Source organism: Gnatocerus cornutus, chromosome 1 (genome assembly GCF_029298725.1).
Source record: "Gnatocerus cornutus isolate USDA-ARS CGAHR chromosome 1, icGnaCorn1.1, whole genome shotgun sequence".
NCBI lineage: Eukaryota > Metazoa > Arthropoda > Insecta > Coleoptera > Tenebrionidae > Gnatocerus > Gnatocerus cornutus.
This window is the reverse complement of record NC_142233.1, coordinates 10,541,764-10,565,877: the sequence shown is the minus strand read 5'-3', so window position 1 is coordinate 10,565,877 and position 24,114 is coordinate 10,541,764. Positions and strand designations below refer to the sequence as shown.

Genomic DNA, 24,114 nt, shown 5'->3' with positions numbered 1-24,114 from the left:
TGATAACGTCTTGCTACTCTTTCCATCCAAGAAACTTTTGATACGTTTTTTTACCTCGACTCTTTAATGAAAGCAAGTTTTCCATTATTTCTTCAAAATCTTGCATGATTTTTGAACTTTTGGATGAATTTTTGACAATTTTTAGCTTTTTTGAAACAAACAAACACCGCCGCCAGAGTCACTGCACATGCCACACCTGATATTGTAATAGTATTTTATACAACAAGTGGCTAAAATAGTGCTTTTTTTTACGGCTCGTGCATATAAATGGCCCACGCGTAAAAAAAGCACTATTTAGCCACGTGTTGTATACAATACTTTTTATACGACCATAATTTAACATAATACTACATAAGAAATCTAATTTTTATTTAAGTCAAAGTAATTTATAAACTATGAATGGAACGTAAGCTACTTTAAATAAAAATGAAGAATCTCGTATCCAAAGCTTTTTCTAAATGCGAAGAATGGTCCTCCATGTCGGCATCTTTCTGAAAACGGACAGGAATTTTTGATCAAAATTTCCTGAATTTAATCCAGTCGTCGTTGTTTATGTTACTAAGGAAAAATTGTCAATAACCTAAATTTGCAACACAAAACGTGCACAAAACACGATGAGTGATAGCGAAACAGATTTTTCTTGTACTCCTCCTGAAATTAGACAAGAAGCAAATGATGCATCTCTCGATTTATTACCAAGAAAGTCACGTATTTTATACGAAAAGGAGTATGAAGGATTTAAGCAGTGGTGCGAACAGAAGACCGCAAGCAAAATATCGGAATCCGTTCTTCTAGCGTACTTGAGTGAGAAGTCAAACATGCAAATCTTCAACATTGTGGTCCAAATTCTCAATGCTAAAGTCAGTATTATACGTGAAGGATCATGTTGATGTGACTAAATACTATAAACTGAAGGCATTTTTGAAGAGACAGTCTGTCGGATATCGACCGAAGAAATCTAAAGTGTTTTTTAGGGAAGATGTGGAAAATTTTCTGTTGAATGCTCCATGTACTTGCTGTACAAAGTGACGTTAATAATGGGACTAGCAGGGGCTTGTCGTCGGGAAGAACTTTGCAACATGACTATCGATGACATTGTCAAAAAAAAGTCAATTCTTCTCGTCAAGGTACCGGATTCTAAAACACATACTGAACGGACATTTACTGTCATAGGTGACGAAGTTAACGGAATAAATCTACTCGATGTTTACAAAAAATACGCTGCTCTACGTCCGGTTCATGTGAAACACAGACGGTTTTTCCTACAGTATCAGAAAGGAAAATGTACCGTACAATGTGTTGGGTTTAACCAGTTTTCAAAAATACCAAGTTTAATAGCTCATTACCTAAAGTTACCTAATCCCGAACGGTACACCGGGCACAGTTTTAGAAGATCTTCGGCATCGTTGCTGGCAAGTTCTGGAACAGACATCTTAACATTAAAACGACTAGGAGGGTGGAAGTCGTCAAGTGTTGCTGAAGGATACGTGGAAGAAAGTGTCCATACGAAAGTGGATACAGCAAAAAAAATTTTTGCTAGTAAAGGTGGAAATAGTTCTGTTGATGCTGAGAAAAATGAAGTTAATATTCCTGATCCAGAATCTTCAGCTCAGTGTGAGATACGTGGCCCTAATATTACATGCTCCTCGGAAGCTTTACTTCCAGGAATAAACATTAATAATGTTCAAAATAGTACAATCCACATTACTTTTCGTTAACAAGTTTTTATGACGTTTTTTTGACGTTCGTAAGGAGTGTCAAAAATGTCATTTTAGGTTATGGTCGTACAAAAACCAATTTTTACGCTCATAAAATTTTTATTTGGTAACTGTCAATTCTGACGTTTCTCGAATGTGAACTTTAAATCACTATTTTTGGGGCTTAGGGTGGTCAAAATTGAGTAAAAGTTTGTATTACACGCGCGTCTAAAATGAATGTTTAAGTTGCAGTCATTAAAACGCGCGAGGCTTCGGCTTTTGCGTTTTAAAGTGACATTCATTTTAGACGCTTGTATAATAAATAATAACTATAAACTTAAATTAATTTCAATGCATTTTTGTAAAACTATCATTTTAGAAGTTTGTGGATTGAGCTATTTTTCGTGGAGTTTCGTAATTTTTTTAGAATTCTTACAAAAGTGTACTGTCATTATACTATTTGTCAACATTGTTGGTTTTTGTTATCCAGGGTGATTTTAAAAAAACGGCAAGCGTTGTAAAAATTTTATTTATGAACCGATTTCAAAAATAAAAAAACAAATTAAATGGCTTTTAATTTACTGTAAACTGATGATTTTAGAATTTTTCTAAATATTTTAGTATCTTTTGGACGATATTCAACTTTCTTATTTTAAATTGGCACCCAATTTTTGGAAGATTTTAAATTTAATTTTTTTAATTATTTTGGAAGATATTAATTTTCTTGATTCAGAAATGTGTAATATGTTTTACCGTTATTGTAATGTCAAAAAGCAGCAAATAACAGAAAGAACAAGTTTTCTTTCAACAAGATGGGGCTACACCTTACAATGCACGAATTAATTAACACACAATATCTCGAACAAAGGTTCGGAAAAAAAAAGTTTGCAATCCAAGGTCCCATTCGGTGGCCAGCCAGGTCACCAGACTTAACACCAGTAATTTTTTTTCCTTTGGAGATATTTGCAAGATCTTGTTTATATCACTCGAACAATAGAGGTTTTAAGAAACGTTTCATAATGCAAATTTCTCAAACGGCATGGCGTTTCAACAGTATTTTAATTAAATTTGGTTGATGGTTTTTCTGATTTGTAATTATTATTCTTTTGTTATTAAAAATTTTTAAAAAGATTGCCAATTCTTTCTGTTATTTGCTGCTTTTTAACATTACAATAACAGCATTCTCTTATTTGACACCATGCACCTAGATTTTATTAGCTTTTATTGACTAATTTTTTCAATTTTGATAATTTTTTAAAAAATATTTTTTTTAAAAGTAGAACATATTACACATTTCTGAATCAAGAAAATTAATATCTTCCAAATTAGGAAAAAAAATGGCTCTCAATTTAAAGTAAGAAAGTTAAATATTGTCCAAAATATACTAAGACATTTAGAAACATTCTAAAATCATCAGCTTATTTATTTATTTAAGTTTTTAATTGCAACCAACATGTGTTTGGTTAAAATCTGCAGTTATATTAATTCGAGTATGATGGCATTTTATTTACTTAAAACTTATTCTTATAATTTCTGTAATAACAAATGTGCAAAATAAAATTTACAAACAAAAAAATTTCGGTACTATTAGTTTGTACACAATCAAAATCAACAAATTGTGTTTTTTGGGTTTGGCAACGGCTAAAGATAAATCTGTCACATAAATATTGAGTTTTCAACGCTTACTAAGAAGAGAAATATTTTAAAATTATCCACATATAGGTGTTCCAGAACGTTTGCACTTCTTTTTAATAGGAAATCCCTCATGAAAATCTAAGTTGAATATCGTATCGCACATGTTCAAGTCCTTACAGTTTTTTAGTTACAAGCACTTTAAGTTAGCCAATCACAGCCCATAAATCGCTAGATAGCATCCTATTGCTACGTCACATGTAAACAAATTTTCATAAATTGCACAAAGATGCGCTGTGAATGGACAACTTTAACTGCTTGTAACTTCAATACTATCAATGCCTATTAATGCCTGTGCGATACGACAATCAACAACATTTCCCATTAAAAGGAAGTGCGTGCAATCTGGGACACCTGTATACAGGTGTTTCAAAACACTTCAGAGATAACAGACATCTTCAGACAGCAATTCGAAACATGTATTTTAAAACTCCTGGAATTCAACTCTGCGCAAAGAAATCCACCGTTACCATTTTCTCAGTGAAGTTCGTGCGAGAAAGTTGACTATGGTTCTTTACAGTCGTTGTAGAGTTAAAAATATCGGTGCGCTACTGAAATCAATAACGTTGCGTTTTTCTGTGCAAATTTGTACTTGAGGATAGGACGGCGGGACTTAGGTAGTACAAATTCCTTTCTAATAAATAAACGTTCATGATTGATGAATTTCAATGAATTTAGAAATTTTTAATTTGTGGTTAACGGGTACTTTGTGAGTTCTAAGACAGCCTGTATATTAGTACTTAAAAGTAATAATTAACGTTACTACTTTTCCATGACAAGTTTACAACTATCAAGGAAATTTTTGAGTAATTTCCAACAGCTTGTTGTACACTAAACTAACGACATCTGTGGCCAACATAAAATCAACGTGATTGAAAGTTTGTCGAGGTACTAAATAATCTAAGACTACATTTGGAAGTTGATCTCTGAGGGCTCTAATATCCTGAAACAGCAAATTTAATTAAGTTAACGTGGCGAAAAATCAGATTTACTTTAACAGACAGAAAATTATCACTAGCCGCATAATATAATGCTGTTGGTGCTTTAATTTTACGTATGCTGTAAAGTGGTGGTGTAACATTGCCGTATAGTTTCATATTTTTGGAAGGTCCGTAATCAAACTTTTGGAACTTGCCTGAAAAGAAATAGTGAACCAAAAAAAACTCTAACGTAATGTTTACCACTGTTGACCATTTGGGCATAATGTAGAGCTTGTTTTAGGGCGGTGTTGGATGGAAAATTTCCCAAACATACTGGAAGTACATTCTAAAATTGACGATTTTTTATATTAAATTTTATTAGATTATAATGAGGTTTTATTACCGAATCAAATTTTTTCGAATTTTGACTAACCGTGAAAATCAATTCACACGCAAGTCTTAAATTGGGATTCAAACAAATCCAGTAAAGTGTTTTTCTTATCTCTTGAGTGAATGGTATTTCATATAAATGAGCTAACTCTAAGAGTTGCTTATACAGGTCAATTCCTTTGCTAGCACCAACCAACCATTGATTTGGAATATGCGCCAAGATAGCAGCTGGTGTGAACAGATGAGCCACTTTTATTTTCTTGTTATATTCTGGTCTGGTACTTGCCATGACAAAAAACACTGTGGTACCTTGCGAATGACCAACATAGTAAAGACTTTGTTCGTTCTTTAGTTTAAGAATATAATCAATAGATGCAGGCAGGTCGTAGTACCCGATTTCGTGCCAACTGAAATTATAGAACTGCTTATTATGACGATCGGGATCAAGAATTGTATGATTTCTAGAAAAAGTGGTACCACGGGCGTTACCAATCCAAACGTCGTAACCAGCGTCTGCTAGAAAGAAAGCTAGACTCATGTTTCCAGTACATACGAATTGGACAGAAGAAGAAAGCATTCCATGTTCTAAAATAAATGCTGCTTTTGGACTAGGTATTCTAAAATACGTCAGAATATAGCCATCTTCGGTGGTCACATAATGGGTTTCAGCGGGGTATCCATGGTTCTGTATGATCCCCACCTTTTTGTGAAAGATTTGATATTTTTAATGTGTATAAATAGTTTTTAGAGCAGGTTTTTAGAAAAATCAGGTCATAGCCTACTCTAAAAACATTTTTGGTAAAGGATAGTTGTAGCAATTTTACTTACAGGACTGAGGCCAACGTCAGACTTGGGAAGTTGTGCATGACATGTCAAAATCATAAGCACTGTAAAGGCCAGGATCTGCACATTTGCCATATTGGAATCGACTAATAATTTTTATTTGTTTGTCACATTTAAAGATTTTTGGTACCGGAAATCTTAACAGTAATCGACTGCGTCATTTAATAGTTTTATTTTAAATAAATGACGCATAACTGATTTTCAATGTGAAACTAATTTTATACTGATTAATTGAAAGGTAGTTTCCAATATAATTATCTATACTTAATAAAGAATAATTACAATAAATACGACACTGGGCTATAAAAAAGATCGATCGCTGTAAAGTAAACAACTTAAGTGTTACTTAACATTGAATAAATTTTTTTGTAATTTATTAATTTAATTGAAAATGCGAAAAGGTGAAAACAACAAAAGAAATACTACAGTTATTAGGTAACGTTACGGCCATAGCGAAAGGGGTGATAGAAGCAGCCGTGCAAAGTAATCTTTCGAAGTTTTTTTAGGTTTTCTTAAACCGTTTAAGAGCTAGATGACTTTATTTGTAACCAATCAGAAATCAAATTGCAAAGATCTATCGAATTTTCTATCAAACTCATTTTAGGAATTTTTTATTAACGTTAGACTGACAGTTATTATTTTATACCAGCTGCATAGTTGGTTTGTAATTATGAAAATAAACTTATCTGCTGCACAATAAGGCTATCGCTATTACGGCGGTAACATGTTTGTATTATTCAAAATTATGATCATTTTAAAAATTTATTAAAAATTTGTTTTTCTTGATTATTAATCGCCCATTAAGGTTCTACGCTCCGCATATACTCGCTAATGGCCTACGATTTTTCGTTTTTGAGGCGCATTTTGGACTTTGTAAAACCGCTCGAGTTTTGTATGTGTGCGTTTCAGGGAGATCTATGGAGGTGACATCTTCGAATTTTGAAAAAGTGAAGGATTTGACTTTAATTAATTAAAAAACTGAAAATCCCATTTTTCGTTTTTAAGGAATATGAAGCAACATACGAAGTTCAAAAAATACCAACTTGTAGAGAATTAAAACCTCTATGGAGGTGACATTTTTGTTTTTGACATTATTTCATAATTTTGAAGATATTAATAAAAAAACAAATCAAAAATAGGCAACCAACAGTACTGACATCAGCAAAGATTGAAATTGATGTTTCGCCTAACTGTAATTAACTGTTATCGGGTATAAGCAGGTAAAGACCCAACTGGCCGCTCTCGGCAACAAACATCGACGACACTTGTAGCAAGTGTATTGAGAATTAATATTTTTTTATCTCTGATACAGGACCCGGCAACATTTGTGATCACCCCCAAAATTGTCTTAGAGGTAAAATTTTAAAAAGTTACATACGCTAATAGATAGTCGAAGAAGCTCTAGGAGATGACGCAAAAACTTGTTTTTTAATACCGATAGTTTTGGCGTCGCAACGCTTTAAAAGTGTAATTTTTCTCAATTTGTGAGGGTTTTTGGAACCATTCAATATATACATATATATATATATACTGTAAAAGTCGTCGATCGTCTGGCCTGGGTGGTTTAGTCACGCCGGTAATTTCTGGAGGGTCCGCAAAATACTTACGCACGCGCCTCCACCAAAATTACCTTACCCTGTTAAACACACGCGGAAGAATTCTCAAATTACTCTTTGTTCGTCTTAACGTTGACCCTTTTGGTCCTACAAATAATTTATGTCTATCACGATCGTCCTGTACTCGTTTTCCTGGTCGAAATTCAAAGAACGGACCCAATTGCTACGTTGTGTTTTTTAAATCAAAAAAAGAAATTCATCTTCGATGGAAATTTGTTGTGTTCTCCGGAAGACAACTCGGGGTCTTCCGGGTAACCAGATTACAGCAAGGCCGCTGTTGCAGAAGGAAATGAAAGATTTGGGCACACTTCACTTAAGTTTATTTACAAATAAAACAAAAAAAAAAACCACGAACTTAAATAAATTCGGGCAGATCGCTTATCCACAGGGCTGTGCTTCCCCTAGGAGTCTCCTTACGTTACGAGCGTGGGATTTCCTGTACGCGAAGGCTTCACCCTAACTCATTTTATCCGCGCAGGCTTCACCCTAACTGACTCGTGCGAGGTTCGCGAAGGCTTCACCCTAGTTAATTTTCAGTCTCCCGAAAGCTTCTCCCTAACTACTTATTTTTGTTTCGGTCTCGCGTCGGACTTTAAGTTTTCTGGATTATCACAGGTAGTGGTTAATTGAACATGTTCGGTCTCTTCCCGTCGGCTTAAAGGTTTGAATTTCAAACAGAAAGCTATGTACTCCCCAAATGGAGGAAAGAAAGTTAAGTTTATTAGCTGACCCAAATTGTGGGAAAGACGGAAACTACCCTCAGAGTTCAGCGGTGATTTAGATAATGAAATAAAATACTTTAAATCTGAGTACAGTCGCGGAACAGTAGTGTCGTCAAAATTAGACACTAAACAAAAGATATTTTTACGAATTAGTTGCAGATATTAGAAAGTTCTACAATAGAGCAAGCTGAAAGGGTTGCATTTTGGTGGTTTTCCAGGACGCTTAGCGCTAAGGTTGGGATTTCGGCGAACGGCTTTGGGTTCGCTTGGCAAAGCGACACGGGTGACGGCGGCACATGGTGCGGCGGTCGGTGACGGCGACGAACGCGGTCAAGAGTTAAGCGGGCGGTCAGCGGATACGCAAGGCGGCAATCAAAGGCTCGGACCTATACGATCACAATCTGAACAGGCCCTGAAGGTGCCGTTGTTGTGATTTAGGTTTATGATTTTTGGATAACGGATACAAAATGCATTACCACCTTCATGGGTCAAATTACTTATGGCTTATTTGGATGTGAGGCAACAGTGTTGCCTTGATGAGGCCAAAATTTGGCGATTCCAAACGTGAGGTCGTCAGCATCATGTGCTTTAGCCGACCAAACGATACGTGATACTACGTGATGGCGGGAATGCTCTACGGCATCTAACTCCCGGACACGGTAAATTAAAGTTAAAGATACTGAAGTGATTATGTGATCCTCTATTGTAGTTGATTCAAAAAAAAACAACTGTCTAAGCAGTCATATTGGGGAATAAAATTGAACCACGTTAGCACTGAAGTTGCTAACGTCCGGTGACGGTAAAATTTGGTTCTACAGATTAAACAAGAAATTTTCTAATGGTGTTCTACCTCAGGAGCAAATTTAGCCAGAGAAAGGTAACATTTAAAATCCGATAGATTATCGGGCGACTGTACGGAAAGTCCAAAAAAAACAATTGAGTTTAACTAGGGAAGCTTCGACCATTACACGTCAAATACACCGCTGCCCGGAATCCAAGTGCCTTGGTGTTCTTTTCTCAATCGCGTTGCCTCGAACATTAGGATGCCGAAATTTGGTGTCCTTTCAATTTTGAAATACCGCGATGACGATTGGCGCAACGGTTTATGCGTACACGAAGAACAACAGAACAAAAAAAAAAAATGCTCGACTTACAAATCTCCTCCAAGGATGGCACTTCACGATTTTTTTTTTTTGTTGTAATTAACGATGATAAAAAAACAAAGATTTTAACAAAATTCGCACTGAATCTGGTAGTCAACAATTCACGAAGGAAAATTCGACTCAACTCCTCGAAAAAAGACCCTTTGGCCCTTTTTAAAACTTTGGTTGGGGGTCGTACCCCACGCTAACTTCTTGGCCAATCCTAACTACTGTAAAACGACGCGCCCACGCTATTGGCCAAGCATTTCCCCCGAACGGAGTACTCCTCATTACATCTGGGCTCGCCTAATTGGCTTCCCCGACTCCTAATTTACCCTGATTGCGGAATCCTAATTAGCGATCATACCCTGATTACAATACATTAATTAACTTATTAATATCTTCCTCGAGTTGCCACGCCGGCTCACGAACTATCTGCATGGTCTTAAGTACATGAACTCGATTCTCCCTACTTATCTAATTAATTAATTTGAGCGGCACCATGCTCACCTGAAACTCAACCTGCTAGTTTGACTCCCTGGCAAATCTACAGAAATTGTAGGCGAATGTATCATGCAAAAAAATGTCCAGCGGATTAGGAGAATCCTTGCTTATTGTCTGATTAATTGTCTATTGACTTGGACTTCGTGTTTCATTAAAAAGGTTTGTTTCTATAAAGTACTACTGAACTCTAGGTCTGCAGAAAATCAGGAATTAAAGTGGCTACTTTGATACGGTTAAAATGGCATGCACGTTGCTAATTGTTAGCAACAATTGGCGGATTTTAGGGTAAAGCACCCTGTAACTTTAGAAGTACCCTACGAAGATAGATGGAGCTACTGGGACTGGTACCGAAGCCCTTTTTGCAAAAACTGTCATAAAACCTCAGGGAAATTGATTAACGGATCAAATTGTTCAGCTGGTGGTGACTAATTGAATAGAGAAAGTACTAATGAAGAATCGGGAGTCAAATTTCGCGTACAACTTAATTATCTTAATCTAACTTAATCTAGCTTCGACTGGGGTGGCGTTTTCGCAAATCCGCGGTTTGCGACACGCTGACGATTTTCGGTGTTCCGTTGGTACCCGTAGTTGATCATTTCGCGAATTGAAAGCGTTTACGTGACGATTAATCCCGTTTCTCCGAATTACATAACTGTGACGACCAGCGACGCGGTCCCCACATCTGGAACCCATTGGCCGCGCTCCGGGTGAGCCCTCAAGCCCGTTCCGCTTGTCACAGTATCGATGACTTAATCGAGAAAAATCTACTTACTTGACAGCTTCCTCAATAAACTAGTCAAGTTTATCGCTAACAGACCAACTAACGGAGTCCCGATTTGAAAAGAAATGTCCACCCCGTCGAAGTAATGTCTTCCGGTAATTTTAGGGAAAGTCGAACCATCACAATACTTTTAATATAAATGTGTTAAAAATATTTCAATTGTCTTTTTTGACTGTATGCAAATTGTGTTTAAAATTTTAGAAAAAAAATACTACTTTAGTAATAATCAGTAGTTAATCAGTAGTAACAAGTTATTTTTCAATACGTAAAATGACGTAAAATTGTTTTTTTTTGTAAACCTAATAATGTGTAAATTATTGTGTTGTGTAAAATTTTTCTTTATTCATTGAAAAAGCTTTTGCGAAAACTCCGTGTCCGAATAATTGAGGTAAAGTTGAGCTAAGTTGAACAAAGTATCGGTTTTTTTAATTCCTTGTACAAAATGATAATACATTATTAAGGCAGTAAACCTTCATATTAATCCTAACATTATAAATGATTCTTTAGCGATGGTAGGGAGCAAAGGTATCTTCAACTGCGTCAACGTAATTTTGCGCCACTGATTTGAAATCGGGCCCTAAGTTCTTATTTTTCAATGTAAATAATTAACTATTTTTATTTAGTGTCCAAAAGGTGCAAAAAAAAATTTCGGACCACATTTACGAAAAATACTTTTTTCAATTAAAAAACATTCTGCCATTACGTATAGTAGCCAGCTTTTACCATGGCGTACCTGACTTTTAGAGTCGAATATTATCTTATTGCACTCATAATGTGGAGGGTGTAAACAGGTTATTGTGTCCGAAAATTAAAATTTACGACATCTTCAAGTAGGTAGAAAAATGTGGACCCGTGCCGCTTCCAGGTATTAGCGCCGGGGCTCAATATGATTGTTGATCCCTTCACCGTGTATTTTTTAATGACGTTGATAAGCTTTTAATTTTTGTTTATTAATTTAAATTTTAAACAAGTTAAAAATTGAGGGCTATCAAGTTTTCAAAATTTTACAATGACATCGAAAAAATTAGCATCATTTTAATGTTGGAACGTGTATTTTACATAATTATAAAGAATTTTTTAATCACTTTTTGACATGGCAATGTAAAGCAACCTTTATTGTCATTGTGACTGACATACAAAGTAAATTTCTCACACTTGCTGTGCCGTTTATAAATTTTAAGGTTATAAAGACAAAGGACAGTTTACAATTTTTAAACATCAATCAATTTGATGTGGGAAATTTTAATTTCGCGATACTAATTCAAAATTTAATATCAACAAGATGTCTCTGAATTTGCGAAATAAATTATAAACATTCGTTTCCTTTTCATTGTTTTTCCCCAGAACGGTACCATTTGCACTTGTATTTGACATAGGCAAAATTAGATTTTTATCGCAATCCAATTTTGCTGTTTAATTAATCCACAAATAGGTAGTTTCCAGAATCTTTTGTATGAAGTCTGTCTAACTATGTATTTGTTCTTAATTCTTTCATTTTTAGAAAAAGTGGGGACTTTAAGTCGAACATTAAAATGTTAAACTAAATGGTTTTTTAAACAATCTATTTGGAGTAGTAATATGTATAAAGACGACCGGTATGAAAAATCATTTTGATGTTAACTGTTTGGCGAATTTTGTTCACTTTGTTTTCTTTACAACCTATTTCATGATATGGCAACCTTGGTTAGATCAATCTAATGAAGAAGTTTGAAAAATTTATGTCTCTCGGGTTTTTCAAATTAATAAACAAAAATTAAAACTTTAATAACGTTTTTAAAAGAAAACATTGAAGGGATCAATAATAATAATCTCGAGCTAATACCTGGAAGAGGCACGGGTCCACATTTTTCCACCTACTTGAAGATGTCGTAAATTTTAATTTTCGGACACAATAACCTGTTTACACCCTCCACATTATGAGTGCAATAAGATAATACTCGACTCTAAAAGTCAGGTACGCCATGGTAAAAGCTGGCTACTATACTATGGAAACTGGAAATTTGCGGATTTTATATACATTTTCCATTAATTGAAAATAGATATTTACATAACAAGTACGGAAAGTGACCAATTTCGTACGAGTGTAAAAGTATATGCACGAGGCGCCAGTCGAGTGCAGATATTACACGAGTGCAAGAAAGACACTTTCCGACGAGTTATGTACACTATTTTTCCTACGACCTTTCATCATCAGGAAGAAACCATAAGTTTCGACAATAGTTCATTTCTTATCTATTCTAAATGCCATTTTTCTACAACCTCTTAAGGCGAGTGCCAAGACATTTTTCTTATGGAGAATCCCATGTAAAGTATCGTCTAAATATTTCGCTTATTTTTTCATGTATCAGTTTCGTTCTTATTCTCAACTGCTTGTATTCATATTTTCTTCTAAAACTAAGAATCAAACATTGGAAAAAACATTTAATTTAAAAGTTAAAGGATTTGAAAATTCGATAATTTAGGGGTAGTTTTACGAATAAAAGTTTATGTCCGATTTTTGTGAATTTTTAAACTTAGAATTAGTAAAGAATACTTTCAAAATCACTTTCCCGCTAAATTTAAATCGATATCATTAAAATTGGTCTAGTTATGAGTGAGATAAACTAAAAATTTTTCAATCGAAGCTCTGAGCTTTGCAGATAATTTACGACTATGGTGATTTATAACCGAACCCTCATTTGCGGTTTCTTGACCAGCTTTGGAAGTTGTAAATCAAGGGATTTCTTCTAAAATTTTTACCTGCTTGTTTCGCACAGAGGATAATAAAATGGTTACAATTAGAAGAGCGTTATTAAAAGTGCTAATAAGTACAAGCACATCGAAGTTTCATAATGCTTGATGTATGAAATTATAGAATCAACTATGTAGTATGAACATTCATTCAATTTATAGTCATGTTTTCAACTAAAGTCTTTCAATGACACACGAATTAATTTCTCGACTATTTCACGGTGTTGGACGTAAAATTTAGAAAATGAAATTTAATAAAATAGTAATTTATTATTATTTTTCTTATTACATATTTTATTATTTATGTTTATTTTTTTCTTATTTCACTAGAATTTAAAAGTTCATCAATGAATAAAAAATGTTGAATGAAACAAAATTGTTTTGAATGGTATGACTCTATGGAGCGACCTGACCGGATGCAATTTACCTGATGTTTGCAATATTGGATTAGAGTTTATCTAAGAAACTGACCGGAGTTTTACTAGGTGATGACAATTTCTTTCATTTTGCCGCCGGCCGGTTCAACTTTTACTGAAAAACCCACTAAATCTTGTTCCTTTGAGAACAATATAAATTTTTTTTGGGAGAATAAAAAGGTTGACTTCTGGTAACTAGAAAAAAATGGAACATACATTGTAAATTCAAATCATAATTGGTATTACCAAATCCAAGGGCAGTTAAGAATAACACGAAAAAAAATGTGTATTCTGGGTGTTTGGTTTGGACAAGAAAGTGATATGAAATATGAATATATTTATGAAGACACAACTTTTTGGAAAAAAAAATGGAACCAAAATTGATTAAGTTTTATTTTGATCACATGTTGCTGGAATTAATTGACTCTAGGAAACAAAGATTGTCTATTCCGATCTGCCGTCATTGAGTTTGTATTACCTATGTATTAGTTAATTGTCAATATTGTAAATAAGTACCTATTATATAAATACCACTTTTCTTATAAATACTTACTAACATGTACATATTATACACATTATTATACTATGAATTTTATATCTTTTGAGTATACCTTCTTACCAAATACGTATCTATTTGAAAACAAATAAAATTAAACATAAAACAGATAAGTTTAGTTTTTTTTAGAAAATTTCTGTTTGGCATTCTAATATTAAATAATACTTTAATCTATTTATTATTTGACTAGTTAAATTATTTTTTGAACAACGTACTAATGTACTTACAATTTGAAAATAAATTTTTTTGATTCATATTATTTTACCCATGAAGAAGTATTTCTACCAGACAGAGGCAAAATAAGCATTTATCATTTTACGATCACTTTACGATAGCACAGTAAGGGGTGTTGTAAACAGAGGTACCGCTTGACAACCTTCCCGATATGACAGCTCAGCTCGAATTCTGACCAGCGACGAGTCTTGGCACTCGCCTTAAAAAAGTGACGTATTCCACATATTTAGATGGTTCATGTTGTTGTACATCCATTTCCGAAAGTATGGGTAGGACCAGAGCCAACTCAAATGGGTAGGACCAGAGCCAACTATAGCTTACGAGCCTACGCCTAGCGGCCGGAGACCCGATGTGACGTCAGCACAGTGGCCGAACGGTCACCATTGCGGCTTATGGAAATATGGGAATGAGATGTCTTTTTTCTTCATTTTAACAAACTTAGACATTGTAAATTGCGTTTTGCTTGGAATGACAATTTTTGGGATGTTCTTAGAATCTGATCATTAAATGTTCTTCTCAAAATATTACGGAATTACTTCTTTTTTTGTGACTTTTTACTGGGGCGGACACGGTTAATAGTTTTAAAAGCTTGATTTTCCTAGAAACCTTACAAATAATTTTTTTGTGTAATAAATGCTGAAAGTTGACATTTTAATAGCAGTGCCGGATTTAGGGCAGGTCAAGCGGGAACAAACAGCCCCATATTTAGGTACTGTTAGGTACTTTGCACCCTTTCAATCATGAAATACAAAAACCATTGTATTTTTCTTAAAAAGGACATCGACCATCGACCCAAAGCTTTTTTATGCCTATCTAATAATTTTATTTCCTAGTTCTACAAAAAATGGAAAAAAATGTGACCAGATTTTTCTCTATTTCTGGAAACGTATTCAGCATTCATGTTTACATTAAACCTTCTCGGAATAATATTAAAGATTTACCTCTTTTTCTGACTTTTTGGGTTGAGAAGGATCTCGGAATTTCTTCCTTCAATGTTTTTCTCAGAATATGACAAAATACCCCTTTCCATCATTTTCTCTGGGTTTTATAAATACTCCCATGTTCATGAAAATGTTTTTAGTACTTGCTTCATTTCGAACGGACAAACAAGGTGTGTGACCAAAGTTGTAAATTAACAGATTTACTTATTCTGTTGTCTACATACATATAATAGGTGTAATACCTTTTTAATCAAAATGCCAAATAGTTGCTGTGTACCTAATTGTAGAAGTAATTACAATAAAAGTGAAAAAGTGTCGATTTTTCAATTTCCAAAGAATAAACTTCTGAAAGATAAGTGGATACAGTGTATAAATAGAAAAAACTTTGTACCTAACAAGAGCAGTGTTGTGTGTATTAAACATTTTGATGAAAGATTTGTTAAAATCTGCTCTGGTGTATTGGTTTCTCATTTAAATATGGTTTATATATTGTATGTATGATTGAATAAATGCTTGTTTTCTTAAAATTTGCTGTTGTCATTATAAATCACAACATAATTTATAAAATTTTACAAAAGTTTTACAAGTGGGAAGTTTTTAGAGGCCTTTTTATGAAGAACGGACGGCGTCTTTCCCTTTAAACCAATGCATTTTTCGAAGCGCGGTACGGCCACTGATGTGACGTCACTATTCCTAGGCGTAGGCTCGTAAGCTATAGTTGGCTCTGGTAGGACTGATGATTTTGTAGATGAACACAATTTCTGTAAATGGACTTGGAGCACTCGACTTTTCCCAAAATAATTTTGGACACTATCTCCGTAAATTTTTCGCACTATCGCACTTTTATTTCGTAATTCACTTGGACTGCGAATGCGTACTAATGAGTACCGACTTCCAAAGTAATTAGAAAAAACAATGCACAGAAATACACTTCGACGAATTACACACACAAAAAAAAAACTTTAACCCCACACACCTGACACCACTGTTGTGTGCCGTTGTGTTTCTCTGTCGTGCTTACGGGGATTAACTAGTGAAAAAGCGAGATTCCTTAAATTGTGGTTTATTGCTAATATTTACATTCCGGGTTGGAGTCCGGATCAGTACCTCTTAAGAACTAAATCTAAAATCTAAGAAAAATGCGTGGTCGGAATAGTCGCACCCCCACTCCGTCTTAAGGGAGAGTTATGAGATGTGACTAATTGAACATATGTGAATGAGGGTGGCTGGAATTAATTACAACAGTGTCGCCTTTGAAAATAATTATCTTTTATTAATGTTTATTGATAAATTGTTTGTATATGTTTACTTGGTAAATTGTGTGTTGTTTTTCATTGTTATTTTGTTTAAATAATTTTTGTAGTTTGATCACACTCACAACAGAGCGAATGGGAGATTTTTGTAGTTCTTTTGATGTAATTCACTTTCCGTTAATTTGTTTATTGCATTTTTGTACCGAAACGTTTCTTTGTAAAGTGACTTCTTTTGACATTAAAGATTATTAAGAATTTTGTAACATGATCAGTTCGTCTGTTCAAATGCTTGTAATTCTTGAACAATTAGCTGTAAAATTTAAATCAAAACCATTCAAGCTTCTAAAGTCTGAATAAAACAAGTTAAACCACATTTGGTCTGGTGTATTTTTCTTTTTTTATGTTGGTACGCTCTTCCCAAATGACGATGCACTGCTTTGTATCAACGAACATCCGCCTTCACAACACAACGTAGGTCCTAGCCGTTTCAGACGATCACGATTTTCGGCCATTTTATTTATTTTAAAGTTCGCGGTTCTTGAGTTTGGCGGTTCATTTGAATTTTGGCGGAATTGGGTTACAGATTATTACAATCTAGTATTCGTATTAAGACACTCTGTTGTAGTAAAAGTAATTCTGTTGAATTGATTATCGTGCTAATCGTTTATAGTTCTACATATTTGTGTTCTAAATGAGTTCAGAAGGGGCAGCATAGCCAGCTAAGCCCAAACGAAAATGCGATTAGAACTTGGAAAGTGTTTACGTCGACCACTCATAAAAGTTCAGAATATAGAAAATTATCTGGCTGAAGGCAAAATGTTCTTGTCAAGTGAATCCGAAGATACGCAATCTAATTCCGATTCAGATAATGAAGACGAGAATAATAAAGAAGAGAGTATGGTTACTAATTATATCACTCACACAGAAGAAACACCAAATAAACTAAAAGAGTTAAATTTTACCAAAAAACGGCAAATGTTGATACCACGTCCGGGGGATAGCCCAATGGACTTTTTAGGCATACTATTCGACAACAACTTTATGGAGTTTATAGTGAAAGAAACAAACAAATATACTGTGACAGTTTTATCGACAAGTTTGTCAGCGAATTCAAGAATTAGCGGATAGAAAAGAGTATTTCTTGGTCTACTGTTCCACATGGGTACCATTCAGTTATCCACAAGATTATTGGGAAACCGTTAAGCAATTCAATTTGCCTCTATTTCGGGAGCATATGAGTAGAAATAGATTTTTACTGATTTTAAGATATCTACATTTTAACTCTGATAAAGAAGAAGATGATGCCAACAAAGATGTACTGAAAAAAATCAAAAAAATAATTAAATGTTTTAATGATAAAATGGCAAGTACATACCAACCTAACTTCTTTTCTACTATCCATGCGAACGAAAAACAGTGAGGTGGTATAAAAAGCTTTTTATTCATACGGCACAGCTTCTGATGGTAAATGCATTTAAATTATACAATGCCTATTCTGGAAACAAAAAGTTGAGTTCGTTTGACTTTAGACTTTGCATTGTAAAGGGACTTTTACCAGTAAAACTGCCAAGTCAAATGGTTTCGGCAGAATCAAAACATGTACTTTCTGTGATAAGCGAAAAAAGTCAAGATAAAGAATATCCTCTAAGAACAAAACTAAAACGCTGCCGCTTATGCAACAAAGAAGGAAAAGGAAGGAAACTGACCATTTATCACTGCAATAATTGTGAAGATAAGCCAGGGTTATGTGTGCAATGTTTTGACAAATATCATAAATTATTCTAGTGTTTTCATTTTAATACAGCTATTTTCCCGGCTATCATTTGTTTTTAGAACTATTAATGCATGATTTTTTGGGTAAAATCATGCATTAAAGTGGGCTATTATTAATAAATGATTATTATTAATAAATGATTAAATGTGTTTATGATAGGCAACCAATTACACACGCATTTAAAAAAAATCAATAATGATGTAAAGACGCGGATCTGAAGGCCCTGGGTCTGTTTGTTTACTAATACCAAATCAAAACGACGAATTTTAGATTTCACATAGAGACTCCTAGTTCGTTAAACATCGTTTGGAATTACACTCAAATTTGACAACTGCGAACACATCGGGCACATCTATCCAAAGATGTTTTAATATAACAGATTCGGGGATAGGGCCTTAACTCTGGGCCAACATCATCAAACAATCTCAGAAAAGCATCATTGGTTTTGTCCCTTTCTAACACATTGAAAACTGACAACTAAATAAGTCTATCCTTTTCTATAGTATCTATAGAATTGATTGGTCAAGAGAGTTGGCGCGTGGTTTGAATTTAATGAAAGAGAAACCTTTAAAATAAGAGATTAATGAAAATTTAGCGTGAAATTACTCGCTTAAGCGTTACACACTACACACACTAAGATAGTTTTTAAATAAAGTCAAATACGACACAACACAATACAAAACAATCAAATATTATGTTAACCGGTTTGCAAATGAACCACGGAACAAATGAACGTAACCTTTAAACGCAACGGAAAGACGCTGTCCTGTCACATTTCTGGCGTCAAACCATTGACTTTAACTAAATAACCTAGATGGTGCAAAGTACCCGCCATGATGTTCCTACTCACCAGCCATATTGGAAATAGTGGATTCAAATTTTTAGGCAACCCGCAATTTTCAAGTGTAATGTTTTACTCTAAGTTTAAATAAACCACCGAAAAAAGTCTAAAGAAACATGCAAAATTTGATAAATTATGACTAAAGTTGTATACCAAACGACCAAAATTATAAACAAGAGCTTTAATTGATAACTAGGTTTTATTTAACCATTTTAAAAATTTTCAAAACTGATCACTCCTACAATTTTAAACTATTTTTATACATTAAAATTATACATTATACATTATAAAAACTACAGACCATTTAGTATTTACACTCATATCCATTGGATTTATTAAAAATCACTGAGAATTCTACAACAAAGAAAAGAAAACAGAAAACATTGACTTCTTACAAATAAATTATTATTTAACTCATTATTTAATCAATAACGACGCTTGTCAACTTATTTTAATGCCATCGTTGAATAAACATGTTAGAAAACTTATAATAACATTTTTTTTACCTTTTAAAATGTAAAACAGATTTTGCAATATAGGCAACATTTGATACGCCGGTGTATCAGATTTATATCATTGCATACACAAATGCTATTTCCAAGATCCCATGCTAGGAACACGGATTTCTACCCCCACCACTAGCTTTTCACCGTCTAGGTATATTATAACATGTCACTGGTCTAGGTATATTATATCATGTCACTGAAAACATCTTTGCATCTATCATACACATAACCTCACTTTGGTTTTGTATTTTTAGTTGCATAACCATCTTTATACCAATTTTGTTTTTTTGGTGAATTTTTCAATATTCGATAACTGGAAAAGTTTTGTAACTAACTCTATGGTTAATGGGCGATTAATAATCTCGCTTATTAACGGCACGAACGTTCCTGCCGGTTAAAATCGCTCAATTATTAATAGCTTTTATTAACCAACTACTAAACTATTAAATAGCTATTAAACGTGCTAATAAAATTGTTTTATACGATGACTGCGGTCGTAGTTCATGATTTTGAGGGTACATTTCAAAAATTAATTGTCACTCCACTTTTTTTGCCACTAGAGTTTGTCACAGACTCAATTCATCCACACATCACGTCTGATGTCTTCTGATATTCCTATAATTAAAACCACCTAAACAAACAGCAAATAAATTACATAATTTAGTATTCGCGTTTCGTTAACTTTCACAGCAAATAATTTTCGTCACTCGCTTTTTCTAAAAATAACTTGATCTGATATTGATTTTTTGGCTCTGTTTTTTTCTTCAGGACCTTTAAATATTTTATTAGGGTAATCCCTTCCTTTATGTTGAGCGTGTATTTGAACATCGAATAAATATTCCATAAGCTTGAACTTTTTAAAATCTTTGATTTTTCCATAAAGTATGCCATTAATACAGCCGCGGACTCAAAATCTTAGACGTCATTTACCTCATGTTGCAAAAATGTTAGTGTACCTAGTCTGTGCATTATTGTCATTGTCAGTTCTGACGTTTAAAACATGACAAGTTGTCAATTAAGAATTATTATGACTGAAGTATTAAAGCTCATACAATTACAATAGACTTTTTAGTACTAAGCGTTTTGATCTACAGTCAGGTCTTTGCAATATTAGAATTACCGAAAATTCTGTCTGTTTTTTGAAATAAAAAAATTCTAAAATATTTTTTTGTCCCCGGTTATATGTTTTCGGATACTGTGTTGGCATTTTTTCTACTTCTCCATTCCTTAAACTCTTTGTAGGATTTCTCGTGAAATTTTTTTGATTTTTCGGGTATTACTGTCACGGCATCAAAATTTCAAACATCACTTTTTGACATGGCAATGTAAACCAAGCTTTATTGTAACACACTAAGCAAATTTGAGACTTGCAGTGAAGTTTATAAATTTTAAACTTATAAAGATAAAGGACAGTTTACAATTTTTAAATATCAATCAATTTGATGTTTGAAATTTTAATTCCGCGATAGTAATTGTGCCACTGCTGAATCGGCTGCAAATCTCTGGAGGAGATTTTGTAATTGTATTGCGATCACTTTTCGAATTAGACGAGGTTTTAGGGTTTAAGGTTTTTGTTTTAAATTACTGCCTCATTTCTATGGTATCATCAAAGTCTTTTAGAATCATTTAGATTTACGACAACAAATTAAGACTAAAAGAAGGTAGTCTTTTTATCTCAAAAACTGTGTGTTGGTACACCTTGGTCGCAAAATTCTTTAATGTCTTCCAGATCGACCGCATGCGATTTCAACGACAATCTTTCTCTCAGGACGCTAACATATAATTTCTCGCCCAATGTTCAAAAATAACTGTACAATAAACACTAGTGCGCGTGTAAATTTGAATTAAAAAGTTAAAAAAGTATGATTTTTTTTTACCCGGCGCATCCATCATTTTTAACAGAAAGACATTAATTTGACAAACATTAATCAGCTCCATTTTAAAAAATGTTCAAAAGTCAAAGACTTTTTGAGATACAAAATTACACAAAATTTTAAATGAATTTGCTTGTGCGCCACTAATTTAAAAGCGAACAAAAAATCGAGTTGCTCAAAAAATCTAGTTGCTGGTTGCTTAGAAAACAAGTCAGTCCAGATATTTTTTTTGCCAGTGGTGTAGAAACAACGTGGATTGTTGTTAATTTTACCTTGTCAGCTTTTGATGTAAAAATAGTTTTTTTATACTTTATCCTCTTTCTGGAATAGCGCAGAACTGTTTTGTACATGCAATTCAAACATACCTGTATGTAGTACAAATTTGGTTCAACATTTTAAAAATTTTGTAAACAAACTTTATTTTACTTACAAAGAATTTTTTGTCAAATTTCAAATGCAGTGTGGTCATTCAATAGATCGATTTACAACTGTGGATCAAAGGGGTAAATTTAGAAAAATAATATTTGAAAAGTTTTAAAACATGACTATGGGGAGAAAAATATTTCGTCGTAACCTAAAATTTATAAAACCAAAAACGTATAAATTGCAGAAAGAACAGATGTTTATGCAATCACAACCTTGTTTGTCGAAATCAAAATCACCTAGATGTAGACCAAAAAATTATAATGGCGACCACGTAAAAAAACTATTTGAATAGAAGTAACATATATTTATTTTATTACTTTATATACATTCATTTAAAAAAAAAGATCTAGAAGGTCTGTAGTAAAGCCACCAACGAATATGCTCTTTTCAGTACCTGAAAATTGTTTTCAAAAACTATGATTTAAAATAAAATAAACTTACAATTGAAAATGTGCCTAACGACAAATCAATTATTTTTCCAGCAGTCAAACTTAAAGGAACTTTAGCACGTTCCATAAAGAGAAGTAGAGCTTTTTGTGCCTTTATATCGTACTCATACCATCGTCCTAAATATGCAGCTGTGACTAATGTGTTACTCTAAAAATAAAAGTTAACTTTGATAGAATAAAATCCAATGGTTACCTCGTCAAATAGTGTTGCGCCGTAGTAGCAAATTAAATAAATTTGAATAATTGTGGAAACGAGATAGACCGCCATCAAAAGGAAAGTCCCACTTCCAGGGTCAACCTACGACACTGTTTTCACCAGAACTTGACACATTTTAAAGTTTACCTTGATTAATTGAAAGCAACAGAAACAGATCGAGAGCGTACTCATGAAGAACTGACTGAAGACAATCCATGAGAAACATTTCTCAATCTTGTTAACGAAACTACAAGATAAATTAAACGCAATACTTAAATCTTGTGGACTTACTAAAGAATTTGATGGTGGTGTTGAGTACATTCCCGGATTTTCTGGTAAATGAATATTCGTTTCATTCCTTTATAGTCGAGACACTTTTTGGGAATGCGCGTTTCTGCGTACTCGTTCAGAAATTGTAAATTATCTTTCAGAATTTTAATCTGACCGGCGGCATGGTAAGCCAATCCAATAACTAAAGTATCTAGTGCCGCAGCGTTGTACACCGAGTAAGTTCCTCCTGAAAATTACCTCAATGTTTGTTGTACTTTCCTATAACCTCACCAATCGTAATGAAGAGATAAACGGAATAAAAAACCACTCCACTGGTCTTTGGGTCGAATGGGAGCCACACTTCCATGGGAAACCCACGATCTGAACCGAACAAAGGTCGCAAAATCCACATGACGTTGTCCAAAGCGAAAATTGCGATAAAAACTGAAGAATTTCTTTTGGAAACCCACACACTGTCATTTATCATCTCCTTCTGTCTGTCATTTAGAGTGTTCTTCAAGAACACCTCCAGATAATAAATACAGTCTCTGATCTCCTTATGGTTGTTAAAAAATGCGAGACTCTTCGGTACGTAGATAACCATCGCAAAAATTACAAAAAGATTGACACCAGCGTCCAAAAAATTTAGTTCTTCGTGTAGAAAATAATAAGTCACGCTGAAAACCGGGTCCGGGATTAAACAACCAAACAACATCACATACCCGTAAATTAGGTACAACTTTGAGGGATTCTTTGGAGGATACAGACCGAGGATGCGTAACGTTATAAGATTAACACTGAAACTTGATCTGACGACGTCGTTCATTGCTTCACTGTTACTTCAGTGGCGTCTTATGCTCGAATGGTCTTGACAAGCTCTTCTGTTATTTTATTATTTAATTAAACGAACTCATTACTGTCATCAAAGGTATAAAAAAGTGACTTAATAAAATATTCATGTGTTTTGAAGTTTTCTGAGGCACACCGCGTGCACTCTTTAATTACGAGTTATTATGCATCTTTAATCAATAAGAGAGATCGTTTTATTGAAATTCAAATAAGTTACGAGCAAGCCTATACTTATTTTTTCTTACAAAAGTATGATTCTTGTGGGCGTTAAATTTAAAATGCAACTCTGTCATTAGTCATTCAATAAATAGTTCAAGCAAAATAAGCACGAACCTCAAAATAATTCGCATAAAGCTGATTTTTGGGTGTAGACCTTCATTTTAATTGTTCTAAACCACTTAGCGCCCATGGATTTTTTTTTTAATTTTAATTTAATAATTTTAATTTAATAACGATTAAAAGGTAGGATATTTTGTATTAATGTTTTGACCT

The 24,114-nt window shown here is 33.7% G+C and overlaps 2 protein-coding genes and 1 long non-coding RNA gene across 4 annotated transcripts; all 3 read right to left on the bottom strand.

Moving 5' to 3' along the window:
* Positions 1–4,058: 4,058 nt before the first annotated feature.
* On the bottom strand, positions 4,059–5,763 carry LOC148180310 (lipase 1-like). Of its 2 annotated transcripts, none has more exons than XM_088042221.1 (5): positions 5,528–5,763; positions 4,713–5,399; positions 4,571–4,655; positions 4,382–4,524; positions 4,059–4,332 (listed from the first exon to the last, which is right to left on the bottom strand). In XM_088042221.1, the coding sequence occupies exons 1-5, from the start codon at positions 5,615–5,617 to the stop codon at positions 4,180–4,182; spliced, it is 1,158 nt and encodes a 385-aa protein (XP_087898347.1). In that variant the 5' UTR covers positions 5,618–5,763; the 3' UTR covers positions 4,059–4,179. The 2 variants fall into 2 exon arrangements, with proteins under 2 accessions (XP_087898347.1, XP_087898353.1); XM_088042227.1 differs by having other exon boundaries at positions 4,574–4,655.
* Positions 5,764–22,341: 16,578 nt separating this feature from the next.
* LOC148180309 (uncharacterized) lies at positions 22,342–22,739 on the bottom strand. Its single transcript, XR_015769707.1, has 3 exons — positions 22,651–22,739; positions 22,501–22,605; positions 22,342–22,455 (listed from the first exon to the last, which is right to left on the bottom strand). It is a non-coding gene; the product is annotated as an uncharacterized LOC148180309 (long non-coding RNA).
* A 54-nt stretch (positions 22,740–22,793) lies between these two features.
* On the bottom strand, positions 22,794–23,619 carry LOC148180308 (odorant receptor Or1-like). Its single transcript, XM_088035874.1, has 2 exons — positions 23,065–23,619; positions 22,794–23,020 (listed from the first exon to the last, which is right to left on the bottom strand). The coding sequence occupies exons 1-2, from the start codon at positions 23,597–23,599 to the stop codon at positions 22,794–22,796; spliced, it is 762 nt and encodes a 253-aa protein (XP_087892000.1). The 5' UTR covers positions 23,600–23,619.
* Between the last annotated feature and the right edge of the window lie 495 nt (positions 23,620–24,114).

Bases quoted from the DNA above. Each gene is read 5' to 3' on its own strand.
- LOC148180310 (XM_088042221.1), bottom strand. From the start codon at position 5,617: ATGGCAAATGTGCAGATCCTGGCCTTTACAGTGCTTATGATTTTGACA. The intron at 5,400-5,527 runs GTAAGTAAAATT...TTTCACAAAAAG, and splicing joins CTGACGTTGGCCTCAGTCCT to GTGGGGATCATACAGAACCA. The intron at 4,333-4,381 runs GTAAATCTGATT...TTGCTGTTTCAG, and splicing joins ATAATTTTCTGTCTGTTAAA to GATATTAGAGCCCTCAGAGA.
- LOC148180308 (XM_088035874.1), bottom strand. From the start codon at position 23,599: ATGAACGACGTCGTCAGATCAAGTTTCAGTGTTAATCTTATAACGTTA. The intron at 23,021-23,064 runs GTGAGGTTATAG...GGTAATTTTCAG, and splicing joins TTATCTCTTCATTACGATTG to GAGGAACTTACTCGGTGTAC.